Source organism: Echeneis naucrates, chromosome 16 (genome assembly GCF_900963305.1).
Source record: "Echeneis naucrates chromosome 16, fEcheNa1.1, whole genome shotgun sequence".
In the NCBI taxonomy this organism is placed as follows: Eukaryota; Metazoa; Chordata; class Actinopteri; order Carangiformes; family Echeneidae; genus Echeneis; species Echeneis naucrates.
In genome coordinates this window covers 10831067-10845450 of record NC_042526.1, presented here as the reverse complement: position 1 = coordinate 10845450, position 14384 = coordinate 10831067, and the positions used below count along the sequence as shown (strand labels likewise).

Genomic DNA, 14384 nt, shown 5'->3' with positions numbered 1-14384 from the left:
CTTAATAAGGAATGTAAAATGCGAATTGAGCGGGAAAAAAAATACATGTCACTAATGAAACACATTAATATATAAACTGTCACTTTCATTTTGTTGGTGGGAACTTTTTTCTCTGTGGGTAGCGCACATGTTTACAAAATATTTGAAGTTCCAATTTTCTCCCATGGAACCCGGCAACGGATAGTTAAGCAGTTTATTTTGAAAATTGTTTCCCACATAGCTCACAGTCTTTGTATTTTTATAATGTGCAAATTGGCCTTTGCATTTCTCATTTTAATAGAAATCTTTAAAAATTGAAATTGTCAAATATTAAATGATGCACCTTTTGAGCAAATACTTGGGACCACTTAAATACATCTGAAAGTCAGATTTATTTCATCTACATTTACATCTATATTTATACAAAACTTACCCTGAGTCAGTATGAAGAGCAGTTTGAATTGCATTATGACATAAAAAAAGAAGTTATGGGGATAGCTGGAGCTTTACATTATAGAAAATCATTTTAATAATAACAAACAATAAAAACATAAAATCTTTTTTATTTTGCTATTAAAGCCCCCAAAGACAGATAAGGACAAAAATAAGTGACAATGCATAAACATCATAGAATGTTATTTCTTTATCTATAAATAAAATGACAAATAGAACTTCAATTACATTTATGAACATAATTCAACATATTTACTGTCTACATCTGTAAACTCCACTCAGGTGTGTGGAAGAAAAATAAGCAAAACAGCATGAGCATCAGAAGAACATATATTGGTGTGACAAAAATTCCTCTGATTAAAAGCATTGTTCACAGTTTACATAAAAAAAACAGAATGAAATGTCTGAACTACACGCAGATAGTGTGTGAGGAAAACACCATGCTACAGAATAATATAAACATTTCCACTTTTGACTTGCAACTTGTATCCATCATGAAGTTTCTGGAGCAAATAGGAGTGCATATTTTGACTTGATGAATGTTGTAGATATTAATATGTAACCTTGACTTATGTCTATTAATAATGATTTATTAAAAAAAAAGCTGAATTATTACCTTTCATTTGTCATTTCCATCTTTGTCTTGCACTGTTCCATTAACTGTGGTGAGATCTGGCCAGGTCAGAATTCAGGTAAACCACTGTAGCTGTGATATCGTCCCTGTACATTCTTGCCAGGTCCTCTGGTAGAGCAAGCATAGACACGAGTCTCTCCTGGCACAGCTCTCCATATTCCCCTGTGCCAAGAGCATGTCTGATGAGGTGTGTGGCACCATTGGTGTCGAGGGCGGGAGAGGCGCGGGCCTGACGTTTCAGTAAGAGTTCATGCATTTGACCCAATTTCAAATTCCTCTCAGATGGAGAAACTGGAGCCTGAAAAACATGGAGGATCAAGTTTTACAGGATCACTTTACAGGATAAAAACACCTGTAGTTAAATAAAAGGTGTGTTATGAATCAGGGGAAAAACAATGCATGCATACAAACCTGTAGGTGGAACCCACTCAGGTGCTCTCCAACCAGTCGTACAGCCTCCGCATTAGTTAATTCATCCCAAAGCCCATCAGTGCCAAGGATCAAGAAGTGGTCCTGCGGTCTGATCTTGTGGTACATGATCTCAGGTGTTACATCTAAGTATGGAGGAGTTTTGTAGTTAAGTGGCATGTACTGATACAGGTTGAGAGAGTCGAGATCCACTGCAGACTCCAGGCTGGATAAAACACTCTGTTGCAACGCACAACTCCACTTGAATCTAACATCCCCAAACGCACGGAGGGGCAGCAGGACCTGACAGCATGTTAAAAAAAAAAATGTTACAACCTGTGATTGATTTGGCTAAAATGTAACTCAGTTGTATAGTGCCATTACTGTCAGAACTGCTCACCCCTAGCAGTCTGCCATCTGTGACTATTGTGTCTCTCTCTGAAGGTGGGTGCTGGGCTCTTATTCGCTCCACTTCAGCCTGATTTTGAGAGTTATGGTCCAAGGATAGAGGTAAAGCACTCCATGAACCATCCTCCTCCTGCACTCCCAATACTGCTCGACAGTCACCAGCATTCGCCACATGGATCCCGTCTGTCCCAATATGAGCTACGCAGGCAGTGCAACCAGAAAACGCCACCTAAAGAAGTGATAATGCCTGTGTGTCAACACTGTGTAAACTTGAACAAAATGAAGCCAAAAAGGACAACTGTCAAATTACCTGAATGGCTGTGCTTTTCATCAGATCATTGGAAAGAGGGACTTGAGCCTCCAAAGAGATGTCAGCATCGAGACGTTTGAAAGCACACTCCAGAGCATCTATGGGGCTGAAAGTGAGATGATGTGAAGGTGTAGGTGCACAGTATATTTATATGACGACACACACATACTTACCTCATGCCTTCACCATGTTCCTCAATGTCTAATAACTCCTGCCAGAAAACTCTGAGTTGGTCAATGTAGAGCGAAGCCGAGTCACGGTAGTTGTAGTCTGCATGGTGTTTGTACCACTTCAGGATGGGAGGAATGGGTCTACAATGCTCCATGCACTTCTCAAGCTCCTCCAGGCTTTGCTTTGACATCATTGCTGTGGCTATGTAATACAGCAGACGCTCACTGACAGCCTGAGCACACGCCCAACCCCCATGGCCATCAAACACTCCAAAGAGCATGCCCTTTGACTGGAAAGGACAGAGGAAACTTAATTTTACAAACAGGAGGAAGAAATAGGAAAGCGGAAGAATAGCCGGAAGGGAGAAGATGTATACCTGTAAACAAGTGGCTGCACTGCGATGGTCCTCATTGGGCATGTTAGCAGCGAGCTGGTTACTCTCAAACTTTCTCACAGAACTGAGTCCCCCGCCATAAAACTCTGGCACACTCACACTCTAAGGCAGATAGAGATTACTGTACGCTTTGTCACTTTCCATCTCGTTCTGAAAACAGACACTATGATGCGTATTACCTGCTCATTAGACCTCAGGATACTGTTGATTTGGACCTGGCTGAGCTGGAAGTCTAGGTCTTGACGGGTCGAGAGGAGTCTCCCACTTTGTGAGCAGCTTCCTGACTCATCACTGGACCCTAAGAGCTCTGATCTGAAGGTACCCCAGGACGACAAGTGACGAACATGGGCCGGCCGAGGCTGGGAAGGGGGAGAAGGTCAACATGACAGTATGTGTAAGTGCAAATGAAGCTGAGCTGATATTTGTGATATTCTGAGTTCTGCGAAATAAACCTGAAACGGTGTGATGGAGGAAAGCGACACCGTGTAGCTCGAAGCTCTTTGAAGGATGCTGGCATACAGACGACCAGACATCCAGTCGTCCATGTCATCCATGTCGACCAGACATCTCATACCTGGATTATTTCTCCATAACGATCGGCTCATTCTACATCATACATCGTGGCCGGATTATTACCTGGAACACGCATTAGCTTGTAGCCAGAGTTTGGATGTCTTCTGTGGCCATCACTGACAACACGGTCCAACTCCTCATTACAGAATACAAGTCTATCTATCTGTCTGTCTGCACACACACACAAAACATTAACCAAGACTACCAACCCTACCCAACAATGAGTAATGTCGCGGTCCTTGTGTGTGCTGTTGTGTCTGAAGCGGTGGAGTACTATTTCTAAATTTGCGGTCAATATCTTGTGCGGAAATAAAGCCAACAAGTTAAATAAATTCCTCTGCCCCCCATGTCTCTCTCTGTGACCTGACAGCAGCTGGAGCCCTCTCCACTCTTTCTCTCCCTTTCTGATGTAGCTACCAAACTCAGTTGTTTCTGTCAAAGATAACGTTTTGTGTCGGGCTTTAATACAAGCTAGGCTAATGGACGTTAGCATTAGAGCTGGACAGTTAGCTTACGTTACAAGCTAACGGCCCTGTTACTTACCTTGCTCTACATTTCTCGTCCAAAATTAACCGTCAGCACCTTTTTAAAAACTATTTGTATAACCCTTTATTTTCTTATTCTTCTTTCTTTTCATTTCTGATCACCGGACTGATGCTGACGGGATATTTTCCTACAGATCTTGAGACAACAGGAAAGAGGCTAGCATAGCAACAGTAACCAGGGGGGCGGGGCTTAGCGAAGGATCGGAACAAGCCATTTGTTTTTATTTATTTATTTAATATTATTATTTTTTTTTGGGGGGGGGTTACAAAAGGAAGAAAACAAGTATAGAAGCTCATGTAACTCGAATATTACATAATCTTTCACTAAAATAGTTGTGTATTTTTACATGTTCCTTTTCCCCCCCTCCATAAAGAAATCATCTCAGTGATTTGTTTGCTGTTTTACTGGTCTAGTCTGTGGACGCGTCCTGTCTCCGGTCTGGTCTCGGTCCGTTCCTGGAGGGGTGCCGTCACCCGTCCGGTCTGGTTCGGCCTAGGTCCTGGGGGGGCGCCGTATCTGCATTAGCCCAGTCCATCACTCGCAACCAATTAACTCCGTAGACACGTTCAGGTGCCCACACCGGGAATGGACCTTTAACATTACATTCATTACATACATTTACATTCCTATTCAACATTACATACATTTTACATCACTTATTGTCATACATCAGTACATGTACAGATATTTACAGTTATTACATTACATCACCCCGGGGTTACATTACATACATTCACATACCCTGCCCTAGCTGGGAATCGAACCCTTCACTCCTAGGTGGTGGTCGGCAGCGTTACCACTGCGCCACAGCGCTGTTGAGGTTGCTGCATACATTTGCGCTATTTCACCATTCCACATTTACGTCACCTGAGCGTGCTGACGTATTACCCTGCGTGCGCTGGGATTGGCTCCAGCACCCCGCGTGACCTCTTCTTCTTAGCTCCGAGTGCACGCCTGTTGACTTGTTTATAATTTTTATGAGTAGATAAATAGCATGCTTTGTTGCAGATTTTTTGTTGTGTATATGCTACAGTTTGACTGGTTGATCATCACAATGACAATTATGTAGTCCCATGGCCTATTTTATTTAGCAGATCATGTGTAGGTTTTCAGGAAACAATATTTTAAGTGTTCAGTGAATGGATCATTGACTTTCGTATAAATCATGTACTTACTTAGAACTAACCCAGGACATAACCTAATAAATGCATTCTCAATTTATATAATAAATAACATACCAGTAACCGACACATTGGCTTGTTCCACTCGCTTTCCGTACACCCAGCTGTGTTTCTATTTGCGTTTCTTCTTTAAGTACGCACGGTAACTTAGCAACTACGCACGACTCAGCAATAAATCAGCGTAAAGGGGAACAGGAACCTGGAGGAACCGAATCGGTTAACACCGGCTGAGATTCCCGGATGACAGAAACAGAAGTTTAAAAAAAAAAAAAAAAACAAAGAGAGAAAGAAACAGAAGCTAACGCTATTTAAAGTTTGTATTCTGCCAGTCTGCGGTACTTTAAACAATCAGAATTACGTGTTATCCACTCCTGAAAGAAAACGTTTCAGACTGAAGAGACAAATTATTTTGACAAAGCGGCACCGCTATCTTGATAGTAATTTGTTTTATTAGCTAAATTAGCCAAGCAGCTAATCATCGCATTTAGTTAGAGAAAAATAGCACAAACTGCTACAGCTGAAAGTGAACCAGAGACTTTATTCTTGTGGAAAACCTTAATCATACTTTTATATGTATCTTTGAATCTGATCAGGGAAAACGGAGATGTATAAGACAGGGGCCTGCAGCAACAGCCGTAACAGTAAGTAAATTAAAGTAAACTCGTAAATGTCTTTGAAGATGGACGTACATAGCTAATGTAACGTTATGCAGTACATCTGCAGGTACATGTCCGTCTCGTCACTAAGGCATGGCTCATTTAATCACTCTGCTTTCAGCCATAAAGACAGACCTCAGCTTGCTGCTTGAGTGTCTGAAGTTTCAGATGAAATGCCCTAATTTACAAAAACAAGCTCTCCTCACCATTCACTCTATCTGTGAAAAAAGAGGTACTAGTGAACCTTTAATTCACACACACAACATATCTACAGCCCTGAGTCATTCAGATCTCTTACATTGGATGTAATAATTGAAGTCATTCAGCATACCATCTGTCTGTTTAATTAAAGTTTTTCTTTATTTCAGAGGACAATGTAGACCTGCTGAGAGAAATGGGGGGCGTGGCATTTGTGTATAATCTCTCCAAATCCAGTGTTGTTCATTCAGATGTTAAGGAGGCAGCACTATTTACGCTTGGCACACTGGTAGAGGCCAATGGTAGGCATGTCCTTTGTCACAGAATCCCAGTTCATGGGTGCATCTTGTGAAGGATGTAGTCTCCCTAAATGAGACAGGTCAGCTTTACAGCTTTACAGGCAAACCATTGCCCTGAAACAGTTTGTACAGTGGTGCAGAACATAAATAAGGCTCTAGAATAACTGGTAAGCCAATTGCAAACTTGTTTGTCAATGTTAGCCCTTGGTATTTGCATACATTAAAACTGCAAAGGATACACAGGGCATATATGTGACATCTTTGGATTTTGGGTGTGGGCTTCAAAGGGATGCTCCAAGCTCTGGACTCTATGTAATGCTGTATTTTAAAAGCAAGACTGACATACTGACAATGTACTACATATCTTCTTTTTGATAGTGTATTGCAAGAATTCTTTGTGCAAAAAGGAGACGTTTGCTGACCTTGCTGGGTGGTTGATCAAAGATGACATCCCACTGACGCAGAAGAGAGTGACCGTCTATTTGTTGTCTGCGTTGGTAGCCAACAACAGTATGATCAAGACACCTGAACTGACATATAGAATTACAGCTGCAGAATATGTTTTCTAATTGATATGCATTTTTATATCCCCTTATTTTCTTTTGTTTCAAACTCATGAAAGCAATTTTATGCATTTTTAGAAAAATTTAATGGGAGAAAAGTCAATTCGATATAGTCCTCAGTATGAGGGTTTTATTTTTGATTTCCGACCTTTGTAGTCCGTGTGTGACTGTGTGCTTTTGCAGAATTAGGACAGATGTTAGCCCAAACCACTGGCTGCCTAGATCTTCTTTTGGTTCTCTTCAGGTACTTTTCAATGATGTGTCTAGATATCAGTCTCAGCCTCTTTACTTACTATTCTGAATGAATAATAAGACCCCTCGTATAGCATGTGCATGCAAATTTACTTATTTGAATTTTTTGCAGGACCAGCTTTCCCCTCTCCACAGATTCTACTTCAGTTGTAGCTAATGCTATGCACACCTACCAGCTCTGGACATCTGTGTCTAGTGCACTCTGTGGATGTGTCAACAATCCTCAAAGTGGTGATATCATTTGTATATTTGTGCCTCTTACGAAGCCTTTTAATATGTAAAACATTATCATGGCCTCTGCTTTCAAGTGGAGCCATATGTTACAGCATTGTGTATTTTCTGGAGTAAAAGCAAGACCAGTATTAGTCAAGTAATGTTTTTTTTTTTGTTTGTTTGTTTTTTTTTTGCAGAAGATGGTCAACATATTTGTGCGACAGCCTTTCCCAATATAAAAATCTGGCTTCAACAGGTTGCAGTGCAACACACAGAGATTTTTCAATCCTTATGCTCCTTCATAGCAATGACAGTTGCCAACAACTGTAAGTGAAATGAGGGATCCTTTGTTGCTAAACATCTTAATTGGAAAAAAAATCCAAATGATTAAATTGCTTAAAATAAATCACTTGTTTGATTCTGTAGCCCGGGTTCAGGAGAGCTTTTCGTCCTCGGGTGGCTTGAAAACGCTCGCTCTTTCCCTGGCTCGTCTAACCTCTGTGGCAGATGTGAGCTTGTTGTCTTGCCAACTTTGTGTCACCATATCCAAGACCCTGTCAGCTTGCATTACTGATAACAGTGTGTATTGCTCTTTCACAAAAACACGCACTGATCACGCCAACAACCAAATTTTTTCCTTCTTCATTAACAAATCTATTCTCTTTAGCTGTTCTGGCGTCTGGTCTGGCTCGGTACTGCATTGTGTCTCATCTAATCTCCCTGCTGGCAAGCCCAAATCTTGAACCTCAGCACAGGCTCTCAGTTTTACTTACCCTGGGCCACTGCACTGAGTCCTCTGGTAAGACTGCATTGTAATCTGCAGAATTCGGCTTTTTTCCATTTCATATTTTGCACATTTACCAATCGTCAGCTACTGCTACAGTCTCCAACAGTGTGCATTTTAACCCAGGCATTTTCCTCAACTGTTTCTTTATACCTGTCTGCAGAGGAACACCAGTCCCATTTGGTGCAAAGTGGAGGTCTCCCATTGATCATAACATTACTCGCAGAGGACACAAGTGAGGAGATCAGGAAGGCTGCTACATTCATATTGCAGACCTGCAAACAGGCCAGTAAGTCAAAGATGTTTTGTTTGTCTCAAAACAAAAGAAGAAACTCAACCTTTTTAATCATCAATGAAAGTTTCCCATAGCATTTAAATATGGATGTGGGCCTCTTTGATGGAAGCAAATTAATTCTATATTCTAACTTCTTTAAAAATCCCAATCTGTATTACTTGATCATTATGCCCATAGTTACAGTAAACCCAGTTTTAGTGGCATCTGCAAATACAAGTGCGGTTAAATTGCAATATATTTCAAAATTTAAAGCCAAGCTGTCATGATAGATTCAGGTTGATTTTCACCAACAGTAAATTAATACTCTTTATTTGAATCATTGGCATAAAATGCTCTTTCCCTCCATTTACAAGTATAGTCAGCCTGTGTGAATTTAACGCTATTAAATCATTTAGATGAGGTCTCTTATTCTTGTCTGTTAAAGAAAATGACAAATAATGATAAGGAAAGCAGAGAGGCTCAGTCAAATGCAGTTGAGGCAGCAAAGGCCAGGGATCATTTCATCTTTGTTCCTTATACTGTGAAATATGTGCATTTCAGCAGGATCTGGATTCGTTTCACTTAACGGATATTTGAATTATTTCAGTGGATTTCCCTTTTCTTAAAAATGAAAATGAGAACTTGTTTGTCTTTGCCTGTGAAGCCATGTCTTTGGGAGTGCCTGTTCTGACCGCCAGACATGGGAAGGATGAAAATGTGGAATCCCTTATAAATATGGAAAGCTTCAAAAGCTCAGCCAAAGAGCTGCTGCACAGGATTGACCAACTAGAGAAGAAACAGACAAAGGTTCAACATGCATCCACCGACATGACTCAAGTTTAATCAGCATGTGCCTGGTGACATGTCACGTGTGCTAATGTTCATGTTTAGGAGGTTGATGATGACCAGGAAGAAAGAGTCTTATCAACTTCAACCAAAGGGTTCGCTCCACCATCCCTCTCACCAGCCTTACATCAACCTCTGCAGGATTACAGCATTCAAACAGTCCCTGCAGCATATAGACAGACGAGCGCTAACAAGCCTATAGAAGCAGAGAGTGATGACAACATATCACTTTGGATCGCAAGAAGTATGATTATGAAGGAGAACGACTGTGAAAAAATGAGCATGAGCTCCAAATTAACTACTCCTGAAGACAAGGCTAAGAGCAGTGGAAAGCGCCAGCAGTGTTCAGCACTTACGGGCACTGGATCGATTGTGTTTTTTCATGTACCACCACTAGAGGGACACAGAGAGCCACACATGACAGACAGGTTCGTAGCATTAATATTTCAATTATCAGAAAAAACTATTGAAAAGGAGTCTATAGTATTTTTTCCTTATTTTTTTCTTTATTTAGTGAGTTGTTTAAGCCCGTAGCCCCTGTGAGACACAGTGTTCCAAAAGAAATGAGCTCTACTGATAAAGAAGGTAAGAACTAAAGAGAAAGTTTAAAAACTTTTTTTACACGCTGCAATAATAACTTGTTTGTGCTAATTTTGCTTTTTGAAGATGTGTGGTTATACTGTGTTTTTTGAAGTACTATGTGTTTTATGTTTAGAGCTACAACGCCAAGAGATGAGTAATGTGGAGAAAAACACAAAGGGGGAAAAATCACCTGCTCATTTCAGATGTGCAGGTAGGAGAACACCACCCCAGCCAAATGTTTTCTGTCATGTAATATGAAATAGCTTGTAATATGAAATAGCAAGACAGATGTTTTGTGTTGGTTTGCTTTTATAGAAAGCATTTTGTGTTTTGACAAATAGTCAACAGCCATGTTAAGAGCTATGTATAGTTTCTGGAGAAGCTTAGGCCACACAATTGTAATTTTATTGATACTTTGAAGTCTTAAAAGGGCATTCAGCTGATCAATGTAAAGTCCATAATGGCTCTTATGTTAATTTCTCTCGTCTTCATCTCCTTTCTTCCTCAGGCTGTGCGTTACCTTTTGAAGAAGTGACCAGCCGCACCTTTGCATCTCTTCAAAGTTTCTGTCGTCACAGCTGTGAAATGCACAAGGCTCTCCAAGTGGCCACAGAGCGATTCAGGACCTGTCACCGCAGCCTTCTGCTCAGGAGAGAGTACCAGGGCAATCGTATGACATCGACCAGCCAGAAATCTGAGAGAGCATCATCAACAGAGCCACAAAGAAGCAAAATAAAATGGAGAGGTAAAAGACATCAACACACAGAAAAAACACCTGAGCAGAAGCTGTGGTTAATGTCTCACAATTTGATTGGTTTGGCAAAGCGCGCTTTCCAGCTACACTTATGGTTACTGTAAAGCACAACAGAGTTATACTGTAGGGTTGATCATTATGCTAAGGATTGCAGTTTTATACTTTTTTTCACATAAATGTAGAGTGATTGTTAAAGTTAGGATATGGGATATGTATAAATATATCCCATAATAAAGATTGGACATGTACTCATCTCTCTACATTCTCATAGACCCACTGAATAATAGGTGTTGTATTTAATTCATTATATAATTTATTGACAACATTAAAAGGTTGTATTTGTAAACAAAAGGACGTTTTATAGTCTTCGACCATTTTAATAATCTCATTAACAAGCACATATCGCTGTCTACTGTGATAAAATGTCTCATTTCTACACTGCTGTAAAAGAGGTCTGCCTGACTCCCATTTGTAAACGAGAAGGGAAAGGCAGGAACTTCCTGCCAGCGCCTGGCTGGAAGAGGGACTTTGGTAAGAAGCTACAAAATGTTTACATATCCCTTTACATGAGTAATGGTCTTACATGATTTTAAGATCTAAAAAAATAAACAATAAGGAAAAATATCTGTTATAATATAAAAAAAATTATATTCAAATGTCTTCACAAAGTCTTTTTGTAAGCCAGTGCAGCATGTACACTATTCTTCAAGTGTTATATTTGTGTGTTGTTTTATTCCCCAAATCACAGACATCAATTTGACTCCCCACCACAGACGAAATAAAAAGAGGCCCTCTTTCTATAACAAGACTGGTATGTATGTGACATTCTCACAGCAGCACCTTGTGTTGTCCTTTATATTTACTGTGTTAAAAGGGCCACATCTTCCTGAAGATAAGCATGTGATAGCATGTCTTAACAGTAGATTGCGATGTGTGAATGTTTTGATTGAGAGTCTGCTGTGGAAGCTGTCTTCTGTAGTGTGTTCTCGGTAGAAAACGAACCAAAGAGCAGAAGGAATGTTGAACTGGAGCCAGTGTTCTCACAATGCGGGCCAGAGCAGCACAGCTGTATTAAGTTGTTTCACACTCTGTATAACACTGTGTGTGCTTGTGTGTGAGCCAGAGAGGGAGAAAGAAAGAAAGTGTGATTTCATGTTTATTTGTTATGCCTGTGACAACAGGTAACACATTTCATGCAATTTTTCATATTATTGTTCTATTACACCACTCTACTCTATATATTTGTGTTTCTGTTTGTGTTTGTCATTTCCTTTTTCTAATCCTGTTTTCCAATTTTGCACAAGTCACATGGTCAGACTTCTTTTGCAATATGGATGCAGAGGTTGGGTGTGGAGTTCAGTGTTTCTGTTCTGTCAGGCTGAGATTTATTGTATCTTTATACAACTCAGCCAAATGCATTTTCCAAGGCTCACTTTTGTGAGTCGACACTTAGTCGTTTTTCCTCCAACGGCACAGTCTACATTTTCATTCTTTCACTGTCCAGTTCATCTGTTTTCCCCATTCGTCTTCAATAACATATTTCCTTCTGGCTTAATTCTGTTCTGTGATTTCTTTTCTCTTACCTCCTTTTCATCACACATTCTGAAAGCTGGGGCAAGAGTGAAAAGAGAAATTGTCTCTGAGTGCGGGTGATATTTTGCCTTTTCCACATTCACATGCATATACAGATTCAAACTGTATGTTTCAAATACAGAGAGAAGAGGGAATAAATGTAGATGTCACATTCTCGATGATGACTAGCACAGATCACTGCGCTCCTGTAAGAGATGCATAGAATTTTGTCATTAATCAAATGTGTGTGTTGATATTTTACATGTCAATGATGGATTTGTTCATGGCATGTTAGGTTTCTGCAGTTGAGTGACAAAATGTATGCATTTTAGTGCCATAATAAAATCAAAGTTGCTCTAGATAAGATTTCTCCAGAAAATGTAAAGAAAGTGCTTGTTAAAGAATTCTTGAAAATACAGAGGGAGCCCTTATTGTTGCACTACCACATAATTATTGCGCTCTGAAAAAAACACAGACATTGCGCGGAGATTACACAAGATCAGATATTAAGTATCAGCCATTTAGGTTTCATAGCTTTCTGAACGAAGTTGAAATCAATTGCTGACTGAATTTTGGGAGTGTCTGTGATGCAGGATGGTTGGAAGTAATTTGTATTATTTGATTTCAGCCTTGAGAAGGTATGCAACCTACTGAGCAGAGTTAAAACATTTGACTTCTCTTGAAGCTCCATCTTGTGTCTTACCTCTTCCAACCCAGACACACTGATGTTGACCTGGCCAATAAATACAGGCATCTGTTGATTACAAGAGAAAATGTTGAAATATCAAAATTGTTTCAAGATAACTGTCAAATGCACTTAGCTCAACTGCTTTTCTTTGTCTTCATATTTCTGCCATCAGAGGGGCAAAAGCCAGGATGCTGATTGTGCATTATCCGAGTCCTGAGATCCAAGGAGGACTAGAGACAATGGCCTTGTAATCACTTTCATTCCATTCAGTTCAAACTGCACTGTGATTATTTACCTAAAGCTGCACACACTCCATGTTCATCCAATATGTTAAATTATTAATATAAACAATACACTTATTGGTTAATGGAGATTTAGTACTTTGTTTATTGTTTGCACTGTCTTAAATAGTTTCCGCAGCAGTTGTTATTTTATTAACGTGTTTCTAAAAATAAGTGTTTGTGTTTGTTAACTTACATGACAACACCTTCTTTGTCAAACCATTTATGCATTTGATCCATCCAGACTATTATAAGCTTATTAAATTGAAAACATGGCTGTCAACAGTATTTATAATCTGTATGTTCATTTATAATGCCTATGTTCACAGTAAAAAAAAAAAAAAAAGTCCATTTGAGATCAAATCAGAAACCATTGGCTTCTTTTTTTTTTTTTTTTTAGATGAATTGTGCCATATGAGGATAACCTTTGAGGCATTTTAGTGAAGTGTTTGTTCTGCTGTAGCACCACCTTTCAATGAGTCACCATCACACTGTATAGGACCAGATTTTTGTCGTGTCACTGTATTTCTGCCAAATTTGGATTAAGTTGCACAATGACCCCATAGAGTTTGGGGCAGTGAAAAACAGTGACAGTTCTGGAAACCAACATATGACAATCCTGTATAACAGGTTCAATCCCAGGTCAGATTTATACACAGAAATTGGTGCAATGTAGTGAAGTTATTCTCTGTAAGGTATACCGGAATAAGGGTCTTCTGTGCTCTCTACTGTAGTGTACTGTGCAGCGAGTTATGTGATGCATTTCCATCTGAGTTTGATACCCTTCTCTTGCCTTTTTGTTTTTAGAACAGACTTCTGCCTCAACCCTTAAAAATCATTTTTGTTACTTCCTTGACTTACTCTGTAACGGAAACAAATACCAAGTTTTGTTTTCATTGTTTTTGTCCTTTGACCATCAGAGTCCACAGAGAGACAGGAAATCATCGTTGTTTATTGAGCTGAAATCCTCTGGTATGACAGGAATCATAAATAGAGCAAATCGTGCTGCTTATCTATTCTCTTTGTGTTTCACAAAGTAGCAAGCTATGTGCTTTCCCAATCACAAGCTTGACTGAGGTCACTCCCTCTCCCTTTCCATGGAAACTCATCGTTGTATTGCCGAAATCATTTGACTTTCATCATGCCTTGAGGTGTAGGCTGTTCAGTTTATATGTAACTGGACAAGGCAGAAATTTTACGCAGACCAGGTCTTCAGATGATTATGGATTATGGAATCGGATGTTGTAGTGTTGAAAAAATATTTTATATACTGTCACATGCACCACATTTTAAATTCTGATGACACTGCAGAATCATTAAGCATTCTTCCTGTTAAATTGGCAAAGGCAGTAGTTATTTGACCAA

General features: G+C 39.7%; 2 protein-coding genes across 3 annotated transcripts; one reads left to right on the top strand and one right to left on the bottom strand.

Moving 5' to 3' along the window:
- Positions 1–410: 410 nt before the first annotated feature.
- pdp2 (putative pyruvate dehydrogenase phosphatase isoenzyme 2) lies at positions 411–3311 on the bottom strand. The gene is made up of 8 exons (XM_029522428.1): positions 3210–3311; positions 2937–3116; positions 2740–2859; positions 2366–2652; positions 2193–2298; positions 1875–2111; positions 1478–1777; positions 411–1364 (listed from the first exon to the last, which is right to left on the bottom strand). Exons 1-8 carry the CDS (start codon positions 3309–3311, stop codon positions 1089–1091), a joined length of 1608 nt encoding a protein of 535 aa, XP_029378288.1. The 3' UTR covers positions 411–1088.
- Positions 3312–5592: 2281 nt separating this feature from the next.
- LOC115056971 (telomere repeats-binding bouquet formation protein 1-like) lies at positions 5593–13290 on the top strand. 2 transcript variants are annotated; one of them, XM_029523801.1, is made up of 18 exons: positions 5593–5698; positions 5835–5945; positions 6082–6213; positions 6589–6720; positions 6957–7017; positions 7138–7256; positions 7436–7564; positions 7665–7817; positions 7906–8037; positions 8186–8311; positions 8961–9103; positions 9188–9570; positions 9657–9727; positions 9858–9935; positions 10233–10469; positions 10929–11009; positions 11227–11289; positions 12911–13290. In XM_029523801.1, the coding sequence occupies exons 1-18, from the start codon at positions 5662–5664 to the stop codon at positions 12931–12933; spliced, it is 2211 nt and encodes a 736-aa protein (XP_029379661.1). In that variant the 5' UTR covers positions 5593–5661; the 3' UTR covers positions 12934–13290. The 2 variants fall into 2 exon arrangements, with proteins under 2 accessions (XP_029379661.1, XP_029379662.1); XM_029523802.1 differs by lacking the exons at positions 5835–5945; positions 6082–6213 and having other exon boundaries at positions 5649–5698; positions 11227–13290.
- The last annotated feature ends 1094 nt before the right edge of the window (positions 13291–14384 follow it).

What these genes read in the sequence shown, in the direction of transcription:
- pdp2 (XM_029522428.1), bottom strand. Translation starts at nt 3,311, where the DNA reads ATGGATGACATGGACGACTGGATGTCTGGTCGTCTGTATGCCAGCATC. An exon ending in TCCTGAGGTCTAATGAGCAG is followed by an intron (nt 2,860 to 2,936) that starts GTAATACGCATC and finishes TATCTGCCTTAG; the next exon opens with AGTGTGAGTGTGCCAGAGTT. An exon ending in CAGATGGCAGACTGCTAGGG is followed by an intron (nt 1,778 to 1,874) that starts GTGAGCAGTTCT and finishes ACATGCTGTCAG; the next exon opens with GTCCTGCTGCCCCTCCGTGC.
- LOC115056971 (XM_029523801.1), top strand. Translation starts at nt 5,662, where the DNA reads ATGTATAAGACAGGGGCCTGCAGCAACAGCCGTAACA. An exon ending in CACACTGGTAGAGGCCAATG is followed by an intron (nt 6,214 to 6,588) that starts GTAGGCATGTCC and finishes TCTTTTTGATAG; the next exon opens with TGTATTGCAAGAATTCTTTG. An exon ending in TGTCAACAATCCTCAAAGTG is followed by an intron (nt 7,257 to 7,435) that starts GTGATATCATTT and finishes TTTTTTTTGCAG; the next exon opens with AAGATGGTCAACATATTTGT.